Source organism: Nicotiana attenuata, unplaced genomic scaffold, assembly GCF_001879085.1.
Source record: "Nicotiana attenuata strain UT unplaced genomic scaffold, NIATTr2, whole genome shotgun sequence".
Lineage (NCBI taxonomy): Eukaryota > Viridiplantae > Streptophyta > Magnoliopsida > Solanales > Solanaceae > Nicotiana > Nicotiana attenuata.
Window position 1 is genome coordinate 4,461 of NW_017672136.1, and position 23,570 is coordinate 28,030.

General features: G+C 43.2%; 1 protein-coding gene across 1 annotated transcript; it reads left to right on the forward strand.

Moving 5' to 3' along the window:
• Nucleotides 1-19,925: 19,925 nt before the first annotated feature.
• Nucleotides 19,926-23,570, forward strand: LOC109212005 (pentatricopeptide repeat-containing protein At2g37320). Its single transcript, XM_019375616.1, has one exon. It carries the CDS (start codon nt 20,027-20,029, stop codon nt 21,485-21,487), a length of 1,461 nt encoding a protein of 486 aa, XP_019231161.1. The 5' UTR covers nt 19,926-20,026; the 3' UTR covers nt 21,488-23,570.

Consider the following 23,570-nt stretch of genomic DNA (forward strand, 5'->3'; position numbering starts at 1 on the left):
CGGAGGTTTGTTGATGGTCTCACCTACCCTCTTCGTGTTCTTATGACTAGGGAGCGAGTGCTGGGTGCCACATTCAAGGAGGTGGTTGATATAGCCCGAGAGATTGAGTCGGTTCACCGGCAGGATCGAGATGAGAGGGAGGCCAAGAGGCCTCGAGGTTCTGGTAGTTACAGTGGTGCTCCTTCGAGGGGCCAGTTCCAGCAGGGTCGGGTCGTTCTTTCAGGCCCGCTCAGTCAGCTCGACCCGAGTACCGAGGAGGATCTTCAGGTCGTGGTTATTAGGGTTCTCAGCAGGGTCAGCCATCTCTCAGCACTCTTCCAGCACAGAGTTCATCTCGTGCTCCGTCTGCTCAGGTTCTTCCAGGCCGAGTGCATCAGCTAGTCACTCTGGCGCGAGGGGTTCCCTTTAGTCCCAGTTCCCAGCACCCGGGAGTTGCTATGAGTGTGGAGAGTTTGGGCATATGCGGAGGGAGTGTCCTCGTCGTGCTGCTAGCTCATCTCAGCAGAGGGGTCAGCCCTCATCTTCTGGTCCAGTTTCTTCAGCACCCGCCCCGCCAGCTAGGGGTGAGGGTCAGGCAGCCAGGGGTCGCCCCAGGGGTGGTGGTCGATCGGGAGGTGGTCAGGCTCGCTTTTATGCTCTTCAGGGCAGGACAGATGCTATTGCTTCGGATGTTGTGATTACAGGTATAATTTCAGTCTGCCACAGAGATGCCTCAGTCTTATTTGATCTCGGTTCCACCTATTCCTATGTGTCTTCATATTTTGCTCATCATTTGGGTACGACCCGAGGGTGTCTTGCTTTACCTGTTCACGTATCTACCCCGGTGGGCGATACGGTTGTTGTAAACCATGTATACCGGTCGTGTTTGGTTACTATTGGGGTCTGGAGACCCGAGTGGATCTATTGTTATTGAGCATGGTGGATTTCGATGTTATTTTGGGCATGGACTGGCTATCTCCGTGCCATGCTATTCTAGACTGTCATGCTAAGACAGTCACCTTGGCTATACCGGGTGTTTCGAGGATCGAGTGGCGTGGTGTGACTGACTATGTTCCTAGTAGGGTGATCTCATTCCTAAAGGCCAAGCGTATGGTTGGGAAGGGTTTTCTTTCATATTTGGCATTTATGAGGGATGTGGGAGCCGAGACTCCTAGCATTGATTCTGTCCCGGTTGTGAGGGAGTTCCTAGATGTGTTTCCTGCAGACCTGTCGGGCATGCCGCCGGACAGGGACATTGACTTTGGTATTGACCTGGTGTTGGTCACTCAGCCCATTTCCATTCCGCCATATCGTATGGCACCAGCAGAGTTGAAAGAGTTAAAGGATCGGCTTCAGGAACTCCTAGATAAGGGGTTCATTCGGCCGAGTGTGTCACCGTGGGGTGCACCGGCTCTATTTGTGAAGAGGAAAGATGGCACCATGAGGATATGCATTGACTACAGGCAATTGAACAAAGTAACAGTGAAGAACAAGTACCCCCTGCCTCGCATTGATGATTTGTTTGACCAGCTTCAGGGAGCGAGGGTGTTCTCCAAGATTGACCTCCGTTCAGGCTATCACCAGTTGAAGATCAGGGATTCGGATATTATGAAGACTGCTTTCAGGACTAGACATGGGCACTATGAGTTTCTTGTTATGTCCTTTGGGCTAACCAATGCCCCGGCAGCGTTCATGCACTTGATGAACAATGTATTTCGGCCTTATCTAGATTCGTTCGTCATTGTTTTTATTGATGATATTCTGGTGTACTCGCGTAGTCAGGGGGAGCACGCGCAGCATTTGCGAGTTGTATTGCAGAGATTGAGGGAGGAGAAGCTTTATGCAAAGTTCTCCAAGTGTGAGTTTTGGCTCAATTCAGTGGATTTCTTGGGGCATGTGGTGTCCAGCGAGGGTATTCAGGTCGACCCGAAGAAGATATAGGCGGTTCAGAGTTGGCCTAGACCGACCTCAACCACGGAGATTCATAGTTTCCTTGGGTTGGCAGGTTATTATCGCCGGTTTGTTCAGGTATCTTCCTCTATTGCATCGCCCTTGACCAAGTTGACTCAGAAGGGCGCTCCATTTGTATGGTCGGACGAGTCGAGGAGAGCTTTCAGAAGCTCAAGACAGCTTTGACCACGGCTCTAGTGTTGGTTTTGCCGTCAGCTTCAGGTTCTTACACTGTATATTGTGATGCTTTGAGAGTTGGGATCGGATGTGTATTGATGCAGGAGGGTAGAGTTATTGCTTATGCTTCTCGTCAGTTGAAGCCCCACGAGAAGAACTACCCTGTACACGATTTGGAGTTGGCTGCCATAGTTCATGCTTTGAAGATTTGGAGGCACTACTTGTATGGCATATCTTGCGAGGTATTCACTGATCATCGCAGTCTTCAACATTTATTCAAGCAAAAGGATCTTAATTTGAGGCAGCGGAGGTGGCTAGAGTTACTCAAGGATTATGATATTACCATTCTGTATCACCCGGGGAAGGCCAATGTAGTGGCCGATGCTTTGAGCCGAAAGGCGGTTAGTATGGGGAGTCTGGCGTATATTCCAGTTGGGGAGAGGCCCTTTGCAGTTGATGTCCAGGCCTTGGCCAATCGGATGGTGAGATTAGATATTTCGGAGCCTAGTTGGGTGTTGGCTCGTGTGGTTTCTCGGTCTTCCTTATATGATTGCATCAGAGAGCGCTAGTATGCTAATCCGCATTTGCTTGTCCTTAAGGACAGGGTTCAGCATGATGATGCCAGAGACGTGACCATTGGTGATGATGGTGTGCTGAGGATGCAGGGCCGGATTTGTGTGCCCAATGTGGACGGGCTTCGGGAGTTGATATTGGAGGAGGCCCACAGCTCGCGGTATTCCATCCATCCGGGTGCCGCGAAGATGTATCAGGATTTGAGGTAGCACTATTGGTGGAGGAGGATGAAGAAGGATATAGTAGGGTTTGTGGCTCGGTGTCTCAACTGTCAGCAGGTAAAATATGAGCATTAGAGACTGGGTGGTGTACTTCAGCGGATGATTATTCCCGAGTGGAAGTGGGAGAGGATTACCATGGGTTTTGTGAGTGGTCTCCCTCGGACTTTGAAGAAGTTTGACTCGATTTGGGTGATTGTGGATCGGCTGACCAAGTCCGCGCACTTCATTCCAGTATGTACTACCTATTCTTCGGAGCGGCTGGCAGGGATCTTTATCCGGGAGATTGTCCAATTGCATGGGGTTCCAGTGTCTATTATCTCAGATAGGGGTACTCAGTTCACTTCTCAGTTCTGGAGGACTTTTCAGCGGGAGTTGGGTACACAGGTGGAGTTGAGCACAGCGTTTCATCCTCAGACGGACGGACAGTCCGAGCGTACTATTCAGATATTGGAGGACATGTTGCGTGCCTGTGTTATTGATTTTGGAGGTTCTTGGGATGGGTTTTTGCCGCTTGCAGAGTTTGCCTACAACAACAGTTATCAATCGAGCATTCAGATGGCTCCGTATGAGGCGTTGTATGGGAGGCGGTGTAGATCTCCGGTTGGATGGTTCGAGCCCGGCGAGGCTAGGTTATTGGGGACAGAGATGGTCCAGGATGCCTTAGAGAAGGTGAAGCTGATTCAGGAGAGGCTTCGTACAACACAGTCGCGTCAGAAGAGTTATGCGGACCGGAAGGTTCGAGATGTGTCTTATATGGTTGGTGAGAAGGTCTTGCTGAAGGTTTCGCCCATGAAGGGTGTTATGCGGTTTGGGAAGAAAGGGAAGCTGAGTCCGCAGTTTATTGGACCTTTTGAGGTACTTAGGAGGATTGGGAGGTGGCTTATGAGCTTGCTTTGCCACCCCGCTTGTCAGGCGTGCATCCGGTATTTCATGTTTCTATGCTCCGGAAGTATGTTGGGGACCCGTCTCATGTATTGGATTTCAGAACTGTTCAGTTGGACAGTGATTTGACCTATGATGTGGAGCCAGTGGCTATTTTGGGGCGTCAGGTTCGAAAGTTGAGATCGAAGGATATAGCTTCGGTAAAGGTGCAGTGGAGAGGTCGGCCCGTGGAGGAGGCTACTTGGGAGACCGAGCGAGAGATGCAGAGCAGATATCCTCAGCTGTTTCAGACTTCAGGTATGTTTCTTGACACGCTTGAGGACGAGCGTTTGTTTTAGTTGGGGAGGATGTGACGACCCGGTCCGTCGTCACGTGAGTTACCGCCCCGTTTCCCCCATTCTGTGCTTCATCATGTTACATTATCAGCAATTGGTGTGTTAGAGTTGATTTGGATTGGTTTTGGTAGGAAATGAGGCACTTAGTCTCTTTAAGGAAGGCTTGGTTTGGAAAAGTCAACCGGATGTTGACATGTGAGTTAGAGGGCTCGGATGTGATTTCTGGTGATTTGGTTAGCTTCGGGGGATGATTTGTGANAAACAATGATGAAGTAGAGGATGATAATGCTGAAGAAGATGATATTACTGGGATGATTCATGATGCTTATGGATATGCGAATACAGCTGATGCAAATAATCTTCCACACCACAATGAAGACCAAATTTGCAAGCACAAAAGTTCTACCAATTACTTGAAGATGCTGAGACAGAACTTTATCCTGGCTGTAAAAATGTGTCCAAGTTGTCTTTTGTGGTTAGACTACTTCACTTGAAGTGCCTTAATCATTGGACCAATAAATCAATGGATGACTTGTTGAGCTTCTTTAAAGAAGTTCTTCCGGTGGAGTCATTTGTTCCAAATTCTTTCTATGAAGCAAAGAAAGTACTTCGAGACTTAGGCTTGGGGTACACCAAAATAGATGCATGTCAGAATGATTGTATCTTATATTGGCGCGAGCATGCCAATGCACAATCATGTCCTAAGTGCGGTGAGTCTAGATGGAAGTCAAAAGATAATGGAGGCAAGAAAGTAGCTCATAAAGTCTTGCGACATTTTCCTATCAAACCAAGATTGCAGAGATTATACATGGCAAGAGAGACAGCAAAAAAGATGAGGTGGCATAAGGAGGAACGTGTTGATGATGGTATCTTGCGACATCCGTCTGATGCAATGGCATGGAAATCTTTTGATGAGAAACATCCCAGCTTTTCTGCTGAATTAAGAAATGTTCGATTAGGTTTAGCAAGCGATGGATTCCAGCCTTATGGGAACATGAGTTCCAACCATAGCATATAGCCAGTCGTACTAGTTCCGTATAATTTACCCCCCTGGGATTGCATGAAGAGTGAGTATTTCATGATGACACTTCTTATTCCAGGTCCTAAGTGTCCAGGCAATGATATAGATGTATATTTACAACCGATGATTGAAGAATTAAAAGAATTATGGGAAGGAGCAGAAACTTATGATGCATACTCAAAATCTAACTTTATGATGCGCGCGGCTATCATGTGGACAATTAATGACTTTCCTGCATATGGGAACCTTTCGGGATGGTCAACCAAGGGCAAATTTGCATGCCCTTGTTGCCACAAAGATACACAATCGATTTCATTACGTAGTAAATTGTGTTTTATGGGGCATCGGTGCTTCCTTCCATTAGACCATCCATGGCGCAAAAGTAGGAGGTTATTTGATGGGAAAGTGGAAAAGGGAGTTGCACCTAATCCTTTAACACGTGATGATGTACTTATGCAACTACAAGGGTTGGGTAATGTGACTTTCGGTAAAGGGCAAAAGCGAAAGCGTAATGCCCCTAATAATGCTTACAATTGGAAGAAGAAAAGTATCTTTTTCGAATTGCCATATTGGAAGACACTTTTGTTACGACATAACCTTGATGTGATGCACATAGAAAAAAATATGTCCCATAACATTTTATCAACTGTGATGAATGTGGTTGGGAAGACAAAGGACACGTTAAAAAGTAGGTATGATTTGGTGGACCTTGGTATTAGGCAATGTTTGCATCCAATTCAGGATGGGAACAATGTGTTGTTACCAGCAGCATGCTACGCATTATCCCCAGAAGTGTGATGACCCGGCCCGTCGTCACGTGAGTTACCGCCTCATTTTCCCCATTTTCTGCTTCCTTATGTTTCATTATGAGAGTCTTGGGTGAGTGAGTTGAATTGGATTGGTTTTAGATGGAAATAAGACACTCAGTCTCTTTAAGGAAGGTTTGAATTGGAAAGTCAACCGGATGTTAACTTATGAGTTAGAGGGCTTGGATGTGATTTTCGGTGATTTGGTTAGCTTCGGAGGGTGATTTGTGACTTAGGAGCGTGATCGAAATTGGTTTCGGAGGTCCGGTGTAGAATTAGGCTTGAATTGGCGAAGTTAGTATTTTGGCGAATTCCAGTTGTTAGGTGAGATTTTGATCCGAGGGTCAAAATGGGATTTCGAGAGTTGTTGTAGCTTCGTTAGGAGATTTTGGATATGTGTGCAAAATTTCAGATCATTCGGAGGTGTTTTGGTCGGGTTTTTGATCAAATGCGTATTTTGGAAGTTTTTGAGAAACTTAGGCTTGAATTTGGTGAGAATTGATGATTTTAGCGTTGTTAGATGTGTTTTGATGATTGGAACAAGTTTGAATGATGTTTTAAGATGGGTTGGTGCTTTTGGTTGAGGTCCCGGGGCCTCGGGGTGATTTCGGATGGTCAATCGGACCAATTTTGGCCTTTGAAGATTGCAGGTTTTCCAGCTATTTTGTTGCAGAAGAATTGGCCTTCGCGTTCGCGTTGGTGAGTCGCGAACGCGTAGAAGGGAATTTCAGGACCAGTGTTTTGTCCTTCGCGTTTGCGTCTTGGGCCTCGCGATCGCGGAAGGATCAGGTGTTGAGCCATCGCGTTCGCGTGGAGGCATACGCGTTCGCGTATAAGGAGTTGGGTTCCAGGGCTTTTGCCCTTCGCGTTCGCGTGGTACAATCCGCGTTCGCGTAAGCTTAAGGTTCCAGACCTTCGCGTTCACGTGTGTGAAACCGCGTTCGCGAAGGGTATTTTTGGCAGAGGTGGATTTTGTTCATCGGGAACGCGAGAGGTCCCTCGCGTTCGCATAGAGGAAAATAAGCCTGGGTAGAAGATTTTTATTAGACATTTCATCCGCGAACCAAGTCTCATTTCCACCATTTTTGAGTAACCTTGGGAGCTAATGGACGGAAGTTGAAGGGGATTTCGACTAGGTGTGATTGGAGGTGAGTTCCTTGACCTTAATACATGATTTAATGGTAGAATTAACATGGAAATTTGTGGAAATTCATCAAAAGAGGGTAAAGCTAGGGCTTGGGAATTTGGTATTTCAAAATGGAATTTGAGGGGTCAAATGGACTCCGATTTTGGTAAATTTGATATGTATAGACTCGTGGCGAGATAAGGAATCCGGTGATGTTAATTTTCTGATTTTTCGAGAAGTGGGCCCGGGGCTCGGGTTTTGCCAACTTCGTGAATTTCGATGTTTTTCGAGTCTTTTCGATTGGGTTATATTCCCTTAGCCTATTGTAACGTATTCGTGGCATTGATCTGTTGCCGGGCACTCAGCCCATTTCTATTCCTCCTTACCGTATGGCCCCTCCAGAGTTGAAGGAGTTGAAGGAGCAGTTACAGGAATTGCTTGATAATGGTTTTATTCGACACAGTGTGTTACCGTGGGGTGCTCCTATCTTGTTTGTGAAGAAGAAGGATGGTTCTATGCGTATGTGCATTGATTATCGCCAGTTGAACAAAGTTACAGTGAAGAACCGGTATCCTTTGCCTCGTATTGATAACCTGTTTGATCAGTTATAGGGTGCTCGTGTATTTTCTAAGATTGACTTGCATTCAGGTTACCATCAGTTGAAGATTCGGGAGCCAGATATCCCGAAGACTACTTTTAGGACTCGGTATGATCATTACGAGTTCCTTGTTATGTCATTTGGGCTGACCAATGCCCTAGAAGCATTTATGCATTTGATGCACAGTGTATTCCGGCCCTATCTTGACTCGTTCATCATTGTCTTTATTGATGACATTCTGGTATACTCCCGAAGTCAGGAAGATCATGAGCAGCACCTGAGGACAGTGCTTCAGACTTTGAGAGAAAAGAAGTTATATGCGAAGTTCTCGAAATATGAGTTCTAGTTGGATTTCGTGGCATTCTTGGGTCACGTAGTATCGAGTGAGGGGATCAAGGTTGATCCGGAGAAAGTGGAAGCAGTGCAGATTTGGCCCAGACCATTCTCAGCCACAAAAATCTTTAGTTTTCCTGGCTTCGCGGGTTATTACCGTCGGTTTGTTGAGGAATTTTCATCTATTGCAGCACCTATGACCAGGCTGACCCAGAAAGGTTCTCCGTTCAGGTGGACGGAGGAGTGTGAGGAGAGCTTTCAGAAGCTCAAGACAGATTTGACTACAGCCCTAGTACTGATATTGCCTACAGGTTCGGGGTCTTATACTGTCTATTGTGATGCCTCAAGGATTGGCCTTGGAGCGGTATTGATGCAGGATGGTAGGGTGATTGCCTACGTGTCCAGATAGCTGAAGGTGCATGAGAAGAATTATCCTGTCCATGATCTCGAGTTAGTTGCTATTGTTCACGCCTTGAAGATCTGGCATCATTATTTGTACGGTGTTCCTTGTGAGATCTGTACTGATCACCGAAGTTTGCAGCATCTGTTCAAGTAGAAGGATCTTAATTTATGCCAGAGGAGGTGGTTAGACCTGCTGAAGGACTATGATATCACTATCTTTAATCACCCGGGCAAGGCCAATGTGGTGGCCGATGCTTTGATTCGCCGGGTGGAGAGTTTGGGGAGTTTGGCTTATTTACCAGCAGTAGAGAGGCCCATGGCGATGGATGTTTAGGCCTTAGCCAGCCAGTTTGTGAGATTGGATCTTTCGGAGCCCAGTCGGGTCCTTGTTTGTGTGGTTTCTCAGTCTTTCTTGTTTGATTGTATCAGAGAGCGTCAGTATGATGACCCTCATTTGCTTGTCCTCAAGGACAAGGTTCTGCATGGTGATGCCAGAGATGTGACCATTGGTGATAACAGGTTATTGAGGATGCAAGGTCGGATATGTGTGCCCAATGTTGATAGGCTTCGGAGTTGATTCTAGAAGAGGCCCACAGTTTGCGGTATTCCATCCAACCGGGTGCCGCGAAGATGTACCAGGATTTGAGGTAGCACTATTGGTGGAGGAGGATGAAGAAGGATATAGTTGAGTTTGTAGCTTGGTGCCTCAATTGTCAGCAGGTAAAATATGAGCACCAGACCGGGTGGCTTGCTTCAGCAAATAGAGATTCTGGAGTGGAAGTGGGAGCGCATCACCATGGACTTCGTGGTTGGACTTCCACGGACCTTGAGGAAGATCAATGCCATATGGGTGATAGTGGATCGGCTGACCAAGTCTGCACACTTCATTCCTGTATGATCTACCTATTCTTCAGAGCGGTTGGCTGAGATTTATATCTGGGAGATTGTTTTTCCGCATGGTAGTCCAGTGTCCATCATTACAGATAAAGGCACTCAGTTCACATCACGGTTCTGGAGGGCCGTACAACATGAGTTGGGTACTCGGGTGGAGTTGAGCATAGCATTTCACCCCCAGACAGACGGACAGTCCGAGCGCACTATTCAGATTCTTGAGGATATGCTCCGTGCGTGTGTGATGGAGTTTGGAGGTTCTTGGGATCAGTTCTTGCCACAGGCAGAGTTTGCCTACAATAATAGTTATCAGTCCAGCATTCAGATGGCACCATATGAGGCTCTGTATGGTAGGAGGTGTAGATCCCCGGTGAGTTGGTTTGAGCCGGGCGAAGCTAGATTATTGGGCACAGACTTGGTTCAGGACGCTTTGGAGAAGGTTAAGGTGATTCAGGATAGACTCCGCACAACCCAGTCCAAACAGAAGAGTTATGCGGACCAGAAGGTTTGCGTTGTTTCATTTATGGTTGGAGAGCGAGTCTTGCTTCGGGTTTCACCTATGAAGGGCGTTATGAGATTTGGGAAGAAGGGGAAATTGAGTCTGAGGTTTATTGGTCCTTTTGAGGTATTGCGACGTGTTGGGGAGGTTGCTTATGAGCTTGACTTACCTCCCATCTTGGCAAGAGTTCATCCGGTATTTCATATTTCGATGCTCTGGAGGTATCACGATGATCCATCGCACGTGTTGGATTTCAGTTTAGTCCAGTTGGACAAGGATCTATCTTATGTTGAGGAGCCATTGGCTATATTGGAGAGGCGGGTTCGAAAGCTGAGGTCAAAGAGCATTGCATCAGTAAAGGTTCAGTGGCGGGGTCAGCCAGTCGAGGAGGCGACTTGGGAGACCAAGCAGGATATGCGCAACCGTTACCCTCATCTTTTCACCACTCCAGGAATTTCTCTATGCTCGTTCGAGGACGAACAAATATTTTAAGAGGGGGAGGATGTAACAACCCGGCCGATCGTGTTGAGAATTAACACCTCGATCCCTTATAAATTGCTTTCCCCATGTTTATTTCTGCTATTGTGATTTGCCGGGAACATTCATTTAGAGTTTCGAAGTGTTTTGGGACACTTAGTCCCTAAATGAGAGCTTAAGCTTTAGAATTTGTACCGTAGTCAGAATAGTGTGAGGACGGCCTCAGAATGAAATTTCGCCGATTCTATTAGCTCCGTTGGGTGATTTCGGGCTTAGGGGCGTGTCCGGATTGTGTTTTGGAGGTACGTAGCTTACTTAGGCTTGAAATGTCGAAAGTTGAATTTTTGAAGTTACCGGATCGATAGTGAAATTTTGATATCGGGGCCGGAATACAATTCCGAAAGTTTGGATAGTTCCGTAGTGTTGAATGTGACTTGTGTGCAAAATTTGGGGTCAATCGGATATGGTTTGGTTGGTTTCGGCATCGGTTGTAGAATTCTTGAGATTTCAAGTTCATTAGGCTTGGATTGGAGGGTGATTCATGGTTTTAGCGTTGTTTGAGGTGATTTGAGGGTTGGACTAAGTTCGTATGATGTTTTAGGATTGGTTGGCATGTTTGGTTGAGGTCGCGGGGGCCTCGGGTGAGTTTCGGATGCTTAACAGTAGTTGAATTGGACTTAGGAAATTTTCTGAACTTGCTGAACCTGTTGGTTTCGCACCTGCGGAGTTTGGACCGCAAGTGTGGCACCGCAAAAGCGGTTAGGCAACCGAAGATGCGGTCTGAGGCTTGGAGATCGATTGTCGCAAATGCGGCTCAAGGACCGTAGAAGCGGAACCGCATCTGTGAGGTAAGGAGCGCAGGTGCGAAATCTGGCCCTTTAATGAAATTCCGCAGGTGCGGAGTATGAGCCGCCGGAGCAGGACTGCAAGTGCAGTGGACCCCTCGTAAAAGCGGAAATCGCTGGGCAGAAAAGGATGAAATCGAGGGTTGAGTTCATAACTTCTAAAAATTGAATTGGAGCTCGGTGGAAGGCGATTTCTTGAGGGATTTTGAAGGAGAACTATTGGGTAATGAATTCTAACTCTAATTTGGTTCTAATACATTAATCTATTGTTAGTTTTATCATCTAATTAAGGAATTTGAGTGTAAAAGTTTGGAAATGGGGGAAAAAGTTCCCCAATGGAAGTCTGAGTTTTTAGTGAGAATTTGACGTCTGATTGGGATAATTTTTGTACGAGTGAACTCGTGAGTGAATGAGTGTTCATAATCCGTAAAAAAAAAAATCGATTCCGAGACGTGGGACCGGGGAGGATTTTTGGGCGTTTTTCTGTTTTCTTGCCTTAGCTTCGATTCCTTTAGCTAAACTCGTTGTTTGTAGTTATATTTACATTATGAAATTGATTTGATTAGATTTGGGCCACTCGGAGTTGGATACTCGTGGCAAGAGCGTGATTTCGGATTGATTTGAGCTTGGTTTGAGGTAAACGGCTTGCCTAACCTTGTGTAGGGGAACTCCCGTTAGGATTTTCTTGTTGTTGTTATATGAATGCCGTGTACGTGAGGTGACGAGTGTGTACACATGCTAATTGTTGAAAACCTCCCATTTTTATTCAGTAAATATCTGTGTTTTCTTTTAATTGAGCAATACTTGTATTTGAAGTTTCCTGTTATGCTTAGGAAAGCATGCTTATGTGATTTAAGTGTCTTATCTACTTTAACTGCTTACTTGGATAATGTGTAGCATGTTTAGAGTAGAATTTTTCCTGTTTTCGTGATACGAACTTGGATAGAACTGTAGATTTCTTTCTTGATACCGTTGTGTGTTTATTTTGGGACTACAGGACGGTATCCCGGGAGATCCCCCCCCCCCCCCCCCGCATGTTTCTTTGGGACTACGGATCGGTATTCCGGGAGATCCCCCTGCACATTTATATTTGGGACTACGGGACGGTATCCCGGGAGATCCCCCTATACTGGCTATTTACTTTTGGACTACGGGACGGTATCCCGGGATATCCTCTGCACATTTACGTTTGGGACTACGGGACGTTATCCTGGGAGATCCCCTGCTGCTATCCCTACTTACCGAGTTATTTCCTTTTTGAGATTTCATCTTTATTTAACTGTTAGCATCTTTAATTATACTGTTACCTTTTATACTGTTTTACCTTGTTATACGTATGACCAGTAAGGCCCTGACCTTCCTCGTCACTACTCGACCGAGGTTAGGCTTGGCACTTACTGGGTACCGCTGTGGTGTACTCATGCCCTTTCCTGCACATGTTTTTCATGTGCAGATCCAGGTTCTTCTGCTCAGCCATACTATCCGTGAGGCGAGGCGACCTAGAGACTCCGAGGTATATCTGCCGCGTCCGCAGACGTAGAAGTCCCTCTCTATTCTCCCTTTAGCTATAGGCTTCTTGTATTTCCTTTTGTCTAGACTTTTGGAGTTAGAACACTATGTATTTTCTTTAGCTTGTGTTTCATGAGATTTCGGGTTTTGGGAATGTTTTGTTCAGTTTGAGAGAGTGATATTGTATATGCCGAGCGGCATTTTAAACTTTTTTATTTTGTTACCTGTAAATTGCTAGTTTCGTATCTTCATTTCCTTTTTTTGCAATTTCTTAGGCTTACCTAGTCGTGGAGACTAGGTGCCGTCACGACAGTTCTCGAAGGGAGAACTTGGGTCGTGACAGAAAAACTTTGTTGAGTACGAAGTCCCCAATCTTGAAGTACCTAAGATGAGCTTTCCGATTGTAATATCGCTCAATAATTTGGTTCTGCGCTGCCATCCTTATCAGAGTTGTTTCTCTCCTTTCTTCAAGCAAATCGAGATTTATTCGCATCTCTTCCTCATTTGATTCTTCAGTTGCTTGGGTGTATCTTGTACTTGTTTCACCTATTTCAATTGGAATTAAGGCTTCAGCACCATACACAAGTGAGAACGGATCTCTCCCGTGCCTGTTTCTGTCGTGCGGTAAGCCCATAAGACTCCTGGTAACACTTCTGGACACTTTCCTTTTGACTCCTCTAATCTTTTCTTTAGGTTATTAATAATAACTTTGTTTGTTGATTCAGCTTGTCCATCGGCCACAGGATGATAAGGTGTTGAAGTTATCCTTTTAATCTGCCAATTCTGGAAGAATTCTGTGATTTTCGCACCTATGAATTGTGGGCCGTTATCACACACGATTTCTTTTGGAACTCCAAACCAGCATATGATGTTTTGCCAAATGAAGTCTCTGACTTCTTTTTCCCGTACCTATTTGAAGGCACCTACTTCTACCCACTTGGTAAAATAATCAGTTAGTAATAGTAAAAATCGTATCTTTCCTTTGGCTTGTGGTAACGGACCCACGATATCCATCCCCCACTTCATGAAAGGCCACGGTTCAATAACCGGATGTAATAACTCTGCTGGGCGATGCATGTTGTTACCATATCGTTGGCATTTGTCACATTTGGCCATAAAGCTTTCCGCATCTTCTTCCATTTTTGGCCAATAATATCCTGCTCTAATTAGAGTTTTTACCAAGGATCTTCCTCCTACATGATTTCCACAGTATCCCTCATGTACTTCTCTCATCACATACTGTGTTTGAGAAGGTCCGAGACACCTTGCTAAGGGTCCACCGAACAATTTTCGATACAAGTAGCCACGATCCAAGCAATAACGGGCAGCTTTTCGTCGAAGTGCCTGAGCCTTTTTCTTATCTTGGGGTAGAATCCCATACTGCAAAAAATTAACGATCTCGTTTCTCCAATCCCAAGTTAAATTATTGAAATTTACCTTATTTTTGTCCTGATCGGGTGCCAAATTAAATAAATGTATTACGGAAGCGTTTTCTTCATTTAATTACTTCTGCAGCAGATGCGAGATTAGCCAGCGCGTCTGCTTCAACATTTTCTTCCCTGGGTATTTGCACGATTTTCCAATATTGGACTTGTCTGATTAAATCTCGTGCCTTTTCCAAATATTGTTGCATCCTCTCCTCTCTAGCTATATAAGTCCCATGCATTTGATTAACTACAAGCTGCGAGTCGCTCTTGATTACAACCTGCTCTATTCCGAGCTCTCGTGCCAATTCTAGACCTGCAATTACATCTTCATATTCTGCTTCATTGTTCGTAATGGGATGGCACTTTATGACCCGTTGAATACCTATAGTTCCTTTTCTACTTCTGTTACTATTCATGGGCTGAAATCTGCCACGAAATTTGCTAAAACCTGTGATTTTATCGTAGTTCTAGGTTAATATGTGATATCATATTCACTTAGTTCTATATCCCACTTGGCTAATCTACCTGATAATTCTTGCTTATGCAATATATTTCGTAAGGGGTAAGCGGTTACTACAGAGATAGGGTGACATTGAAAATAAGGTCTCAACTTTCTAGATGCCATTATTAGTGCTAAAGCAAGTTTTTCTAAATGAGGATATCGAGTTCCAGCATCCAATAAGGACTTGCTAACATAATAAATTGGAGATTGTTTACCTTTATCTTCTCGAACTAATACTGCACTTACCGCCATTTCTGACACAGCGAGATTGATGAGTAGCCTTTCTCCATCATTCGGTTTAGCCAGCAATGGTGGGTTTGACAAGTATGTTTTTAGATTTTTGAGTGCTTGTTGGCATTCCTCAGTCCACTCAAATTGGCTTTGCTTTTTCAACACTGAAAAGAACTTAAAATTTTTCTTCGAAGATTTAGAAATAAACCTTCCCAACGCTGCTATCCTACATGTCAACCTCTACACCTCTTTTTTGCTCGTGAGTATATCCGGTATTTCTTCAATGGCTTTAATCTGTGCTGGATTTACTTCAGTTCCTCGGTTAGAAACAAGGAAATCTAAAAACTTACTTGAAGACACGCCAAATGCACACTTTTTGGAATTTAACTTCATATTGAATTTGCGGAGAATCTGAAATGTATCTGACAAATGTTGGATGTGATCCCCTGCTTGTGTTGACTTGACTAGCATGTCATCGATATAGACTTCCATTATTTTCCCCTGATGTTCTCGAAACATCTCCGTTACTGACCTCTGGTACGTGGCTCCAAAATTCTTTAGGCCGAAAGGCATGACTTTATAACAGTAAGTCCCCCTGTCTGTAATAAAGGAAGTTTTTTCCTCATCTAAAGGATCCATTTTTATTTGATTATATCCTGAATAGGCATCTAAAAAACACAACAATTGATGTCCTGCGGTAGCATCAATTAGTTGATCTATGCGTGGTAAAGGAAAAGAATCTTTAGGTCAAGCTTTATTCAAATCAGTATAATCTACACAAACTCGCCACTTACCATTCTTTTTGGGCACCACTATAGTATTAGCTAGCCAATTAGGATATTTTACCTCTCGGATAGACCTGATTTTTAAAAGCTTTTGTACCTCATCCTGAATCACCTGGTTTTGAAAGATCCTTGCTTCCTTTTCTTCTGTTTAATAGGTGAATATGTTGGATCTTAATTCAGCTTATGGGTTATCACCTCCGGTGGTATACCTGTCATATCTAAATGCGACCAAGCAAAGCAATATGCGTTTGCTTTTAAGAAATCAATTAACTTACCCTTCATCTCTGGGCTCAGGTTGGTTCCGATGTAAACTTTTCTGTCCGGCCAAAGTACAAACAGTACCACAGCTTCGAGTTCCTCAATTGTTGTTTTGATGTTTTCGTTCTCTTCTGGCTCTTGAATAGTATTAGGCCTTGAGTCTACATCCGTTTGTCCATCTCCAGTTGAGGTTTGTGTTGTTAAATCCTCAACTGAATTATGTAACTGCTATTTTTCGTATGCAACGTCATTTTTTATGCTTGAATTTTCCACTGAATTGATACTTCTAGAAGCCCGTTGATCACCACGGATTTGTCTAATTACCCATTGCGAAGGGAACTTAATGACCTGATATAAAGTAGACGGAACAGCATCCACCTCGTGAATCCAAGGTCTGCCGAGGATCATATTGTACGACATGTCCATATCTATCGCTTGAAAATTCGTATCTTTGACTACTCCTTCTGTGAATATGGTGAGCACTATCTCTCCTTTTGTAACAACGCTTGAATTATCAAATCCAGATAAGGTGCGTGCTTTGGGTACCAATTTGTCATCAACTTGCATCTCTTTTAACACTCTTAAAAGAATGATATTTACAGAGCTACCTGGATCAATCAAAACTCGTTTCACATTAGTATCATGTACAAGTAAAGATATTACCAGTGCATCATTGTGTGGGACCATCATGCCATCTGCGTCTGTATCATCAAATGTTATACAGTCTTCTTCCAAAACTTGGCGAACTCGCTTTCTGTGGGTAACTGTAACTTTTGACACCTTTTTTGCAGTCGTATATGTCACACTGTTGACCCCCTCTCCTCCGCTTATCACGTTAACCGTTCTTTTCGGTGACGGAGGTTTTGGTGGCTCCTGTTTATTCTTCATATATGCTTGCTTACCCTTCTCACTAAAAAAATCGGTTAAATAACCTTGTTTTAACAAGTGCTCTACTTCACCTTGTAGCAATCTGCAATCTGATGTTTTATGAACATGATCATTATGAAACTCGCACCAGAAATCTGGGTTTCTTTTGCTGGGGTTCGATCTCATTTCTTTTGGCCACCGCACCTTGTCTCCCATGCTTCTTAAAACAACTACCAACTAAGATGTGCTAACATTGAAACTGTAACCACCAACTTTGCTTTTGTACTAATGTTGATGTCCCGCGTATCTCGCTCTTTTCCAAACTTGGATGACGAACCCGCATCTCTGTCCCTTGATTTGGAATCGTACCTCGGGTTCTCCTGTTTAGAACGTGAACCCCTTCCTACTGGTCCCATGAAAGGTTCGTACCTGTTCTTACCGGACCTTTTTTCAGTTTCTGGTTGCCTCAAACTTATTCTTTCGTCTTCCCGTGACTGAATGATAGTATCTTCTTCTATCCGCAGCTTCGTGCAATACCTGTTGTAAACATCATTCCAAGTTGTTGCAGGGAATTCTCGTAAACTTTCTTTTAGTCTCCTCGTGGCTTCTGAGCTTTTTTCATTTAAGTTACTTGCAAACACCATGGCCGCCCAATTATCCGATACATGCGGTAGCATCATCCTTTCACGCTAAAATTTATCCACAAATTCCCTGAGTAGCTCCATATCTCCTTGTTTTATTTTGAAGATGTCTTCCATCCTCTATTCAACTTTTTGAGCTCCCGAGTGTGCTTTTATAATTGAATCTGCAAGCTCAGCAAAATAATCAATAGAATTTTCTGGTAAAAGAGAATACCATGTCAGTGCTCCTTTAGTGAGTGTTTCGCCAAATTCTTTGACCAGCACCGACTCGATTTCTTGTTTGGTCAAGTCGTTGCCGTTCACGCCAGTTGTAAATGCAGTTACATGATCTCGTGGGTCAGTCGTCCCATTATATTTCGGAATATCGGGAATCTTAAATTTTTTTTTGGAATAGGCAAGGGAGCGGCACTTGGCTTCCAAGGCTGTTGAGAATATTTATCAATATCCACTCCTTTAATCACGGGTGGCACACCAGGTATCTACTCTATGCGATTGTTCTGCTCCTTGAGTTATTTCTGCAAAGTTGGTACTAAACTTTGTAAATCAGAATTATTTGGAATACCGGACCTTCCATCGCGAGACTCGCTGGGAGTTCTTCCACTGCCTGAATTAGTAAGTCCCGAGCGTGGATTCTCTATGGTTGCGGTGTTATTTGGAGGTGGAGTTGGTGGTACAGTTGGCAACCCACTAACAAAAGCTTGAAGAGCATTGTTGACGTGTTCTGCAATTAGTTGCTTCAATGCATCTTCAGCAGTTTGATCTTCCCCTTGTTGGTCATTCACATGTGATGTTGATCTGTCAGGTGACCCTTCTTGGGACTGTTGAGGAGATTTTTGGGGTGAGGGGATTGGAGTTTCATTCTCTTGTTGATTCTGTTGGTTCAGCTGATTTTGCTGGTTTTGTTGGTTGTTGTCGTTAGCGGTCGACATGATTTTTTGAGAGAAAAATGAATTTGGATAGTGAAAAGATTATCAGATTTACCGGTGACGGAACCAATTTGTTTAACCAAAGAATTAGATTTTCAGTCAAAGCCTATTTTAAGAAGTACTCGGGCTACTGATAATCAAGAAATTCTATATTCTCTCAGTGATAAGAAAGGAAATTAGAATGTGAAATAGCAAAGTGATCAATAGAAAGCAAAAGAAAGTAATTATATTCCAATAATAATCAGAACGTGCCTTTACAAGTGGAATCCTCTTCCCTTATATAGGAATCTATAAGTACAACGTTTCTTCTCTTTTATGGCTGAATCATTATGAACATTAATTATATTAATGAGACGTTATAATTGGCAATCGTAACTGTTCATGGAGATTCTATAACGTCTATGATCATTCAAGCTCATTAATTGACGATTCATGAATCTTCCTTCTTTACTGTCTTGATTCATTTGTCGGTGTCTCTTCATATAGCAATTCAGACTCGAGCGACCATATTATCTCATTGGTGATTTGCTCGTACCTATTTCGATTCGTGCCTCTTTTAATGCATCTCTCCAGCTGTCGCTTTCTTAGTGATTCATGTGTCTTGCCACATCAGCCACATATATAAATCCACGTGTAATACTTATTTTTACCAATACAATTTAGACTCCAGAGTTTGTCTTCAAACCTCCAGCCTCTTGTTAACACCACTTCGCGTCTCGTTCATCAGAACTATGTCATCTGCAAATAACATATACCATGGTACCTCCCCTTGAATGTATCACGTCAATGCATCCATCGCCAAGGAAAATAAAACGGGCTAAGCTTGATGCCCGATGCAACCCCATCACAACCGAAAAGTGTTCTAAGTCTCCTCTTGTTGTCCTTACCCGTGTCTTAGCTCCATCATACATGTCCTTAATTACCCTAATGTAGGCTACAGGCACACCTTTAGCCTCCAAACATCTCCATAGAACCTTTCTCGGGACTTTGTCATATGTTTTCTCTAGGTCAGTGAACACCATATATAAGTCATTTTTCATTATCCATACTCCTCCACTAATCTTCTCACAAGATGCATGGCTTCTGTAGTCGGTTGACCCGGCATAACATCGAACTGGTTCTCGTAAATAGACACACTCCTCACCACCCTCCCTTCTGCCACGCTCTCCCAAACTTCCATCATATGGCTTAGCAGCTTGATACCCCTATAGTTGTTGCAATTTTAGATATCACGATGTTCTTGTACAACAGAATCATCATACTCCACCTCAACTCTAAAATGACGTTAAACAACTCAGAGAGACATTCCAAGCATGTCCTACCCGCGCTCTTCCAGAATTCTGCAGGAATATTGTCTGGCCCGATCGCTTTACCCCTACTCATCCTACGCATAGTTCCCTCGACCCTCCCAGTCCTATGCGCTTACAGTACCAAAAATATATATTTTAGACTAAAAAGTTTATATCTTTCTTTCTTAAACTATTTAATGAAATATTTGTACATAAAGTGAAACGAAGAAAGTACATATTTTACATATATTGGTTCGAAATAACCGTTAATCATGTTTTGTCACAAGAACTATTGTTACGTATGTCAGTGTTCTAGCTTCGGGTTTTATCATTAAAAACTGAACTTTACCTAGACAGAATATGCTGACACTTAAAACAAAAAGCAGCTTTTATGATCTCGTGCTTATTACTTTGTTTTGTTTGTGCGCTTAAAGAAAGTACGTAAAATTTTGCGTCGTCCAAAAACTGGTGGAGAAATGAGCAATCTCCTTTTTCGTTATGGCATAAGAAAAAAGTTATCACTTCCCTTCCAAACGGTCAACAAAACCAAGAGCCAATTCAAGGGCCAGAAATTCCTAGACATTTTAGCACCAAAGCCAAATGTGACCAATAATTATCAAAAATATCTTAACCTCATTGAGGACTTTCTTCAAACAGATTCTGAACAAAATTGTACAAAACACGCATTGCATAAACAACTGTCTTTTCCATATTCAATGGAAGATTCAATCTCATTGCTTTTTAAGTTTCATAAAGAAGGGTCTAAAAATGGGGTGAGTATATTTTCAAATGCTATGTGTTTATGTGCATCAAAGAGAGATTTTAGGGTAGGGATTCAAGTTCATTGCTTGGTGATTGTAAATGGGTTTTTGTCCAATGTTTATATTGGCAGTTCTTTGATCACATTTTATAGCAATTTTGGAGGAGTGGTGGATGCTTACCAGGTGTTTGACGAAATGCCTGTGAGGAATGTTGTGTCTTGGAGTGCTATGATAAATGGTTTTGCACAAGAGAATGAGGTCGATATGTGCTTGAAATTGTATAAGGGTATAATGGGCTTGACATTGAAACCTAATGAGTTCACGTTTACGAGCTTGCTGAGTTCGTGTATGGGTAGTGGGTGTTTTGGTCATGGCAGGAGTGTTCACTGCCAAATAATTCATATGGGTTTTGACTCCTATATACATGTCGCAAATGCCCTTTTATCAATGTATTGTAAATGTGGGGAAGTAAAGGGTGCTTTTCTCATTTTTGAAAGTACGAAGAGCAAAGATTTGGTATCATGGAACTCGATGATTTGTGGATATGGACAGCAAGGACATGCAATTCAAGCTATTGAACTTTTTGAGGAAATGAAGAAGCAAAAAGTAAGACCTGATTCCATTACTTTCCTTGGGGTGTTATCTTCTTGCCGCCATGCAGGTTTTGTTAAAGAAGGTATGTTTTACTTTAATTCAATGGTTGATTACTGTGTGAAGCCAGAGCTGGATCATTATTCATGTATTGTAGACCTTCTCGGACGAGCACGGTTACTAGAAGAGGCTCGGGAGTTTATCAAGAAGATGCCAATTCAGCCAAATGGTGTCATCTGGGGTTCATTGCTTATGTCGTGCAGGCTTCAGGGGAACTTTTGGTTGGGCATCGAGGCTGCAGAGAATAGGCTTGCGCTGGAACCGTGGTCTACCTCTACCCACTTGCAGCTGGTAAATTTGTACGCTAGTTTAGGATACTGGGATCAGGCAGCGAGAGTGCAGAAGTTGATGAAAGACAATGGACTTAAAAGGGATCCTGGTTATAGTTGGATTGAGATAAACAGTCAAGTTTTTCGCTTTACAGCTGAAGACATATCGACGGGACATATTAAATCAATTGGTAGTTTGGTGGATATTTTGGTGGATCACATGAGTAACTTTGGTGTAGAAGAAATTTTGCTTTGATATGAGCCAAATTCTTCTTGGCATATATCAGGGATAACCATTTTGACTTGGGACAACAGCATGAGTACAAAGAAATTGTTAAAAAAATACCTTGAGCTTAATTTAACTCCAAAAGCTAGTTCATTAGGCGAAGATTGCCGAAGACTGTATAAGAAGACAACAGGTAATTCCCAAGACCATATAAGAACACAATAGGTAATTCCCTCAATCCATATGAGCCAGTATTTGGAGCATGCACAACATAACACGGAGGTCCAACATTGGGTAAACAAAGAATAGAGATGGATTACTAAAAGGACAGCCCGGTGCATGAAGCATCCTGCATTCACGCAGGGTCCGGGGAAGGGCTGTACCCTAAGGGATGTGATGCAGGCAGGCTACTCTAATGCAAACATCAGAGGCCGACTTTAATACTATGTTAGGAAAATAAATCTTGGACTTAACTCAACTCCAAAAGTTAGCTCATAAGGTAAGGTTTTCAAGAGCATAGTAGGAGACAATTGGTCATTCTGTCAAGCGTATTCATCCCAAGAATAGTAATGTGTAGTAGATATGAGATTCTTGCACTGGTATGAAGCAGATTCTTCTTGGCATACATCATGGATGACCATTTTGAGAACAACTGTATGAGTGCAAAGAGATGATCCTATTCTGTCAAACAGATATTCATGCTTCATAGTACCCAATACAGATATACAAATGGCTAAAATTGTGGCAAACTTAGTGAGAGGATCTAGTATTGTTTTACAATACAGTCAATTTCAATTGAACCCTTCCGTATAATGCTACATCCTCCCCTTAGCAACTGCAGGCGCTTGTTTTCTCTTCTTGATGGATAGCCTCTTTTTCTACGGTCAAGAAAAATCAGCGTGAAGACGGTGAGTTAAGATACCAGAAGAATCGGGGTATATATATATACATACACACACACACTAGCTCGCCTGGAATAAGATAACCTTGAAGAAAATTGGGGCCAGGAGGAGGATATTGCTTTCTCCATGGATCATTCTTTCTGAAAACGGTCTCTTTATTTATGAACTACTTTAGGTTGAGATACTGTATCCTCGAAAACCAAAAAATTAGAAATGAGAGTAGTGCAAAAAATGAAGATGACACGGTCAAGCAACTGCAGGCTCAGTTTGATCTTCCTGGTCCAGCTTTAATAGAGAAGGCCAGCGACCAAAGATGCTTTCCACAAGTCTCATTTCATCCCAGCTATTTGTAGCTTCAGACTCTTGCCTGACATGGTAATTATAGGCATCATCCTTGTCTCCAGCATTCAATTCTCATAACCACCGATTACCTATGGAAACAGGCTGTGAATCATCGGCATAATGGCAGCCATGCTGTATTACTTCACCTGTGAACAAGTCATCTGATTTCTCGGGGTTGTTTACATAACTAGGTACAAAATCATCTTTGCAGGTGCCAACAAAGTAGGATACAAAATCCCCTAGCCAGTTTGTTGTTCACCCCATCATTGTAGGGCAAGAGTCCATTTCCATAGAAGGTGTTTGTTGAAAAGTGAGTCTTCTTCTTCCTTATTCCCCCAAAATTAAAGCTGTTGTCCTGATAGAGTCTGTCTTGATTGGACGGAAGTGGCTCCCCGTAAGGGCAACCGTCGCCATAGCTTACGTCATACCAAGTGAGGTGATAAGACTCAAAGGAGTCACATTCAAGCTCACTGAGTGCTGAACTAAAATCACACATGAGAAGATCACAGAACTCAAGGAGTCAATACTTCGCTACACAAACATGAAATGATGGGTTCTTGCTTCTGCTGAAGATGTTCTGCTACTTATTTAATCAACAAAAAGAAGAAAAAGAAGGAAGAGAATCTGCTGGTGCAGAGAGTATGGTCTATGGTTCTACCTATCAGAAAAACAGGACATGGTCTGTAATTCTGATGCTTTTTTTTTGTTCCACTGTATTTCTGATGCTCGCCTATCAATTATCTACTACAAAAGGGTAAAAAGTTTCACGAGTCGCCCTATTTGGTCACCCCCATTTAACTTGTACCCATTTTTTTTAAAAAAAGTTTGACTGATACCCAATATTTGGGTAACTTGAGATACACTTTTAA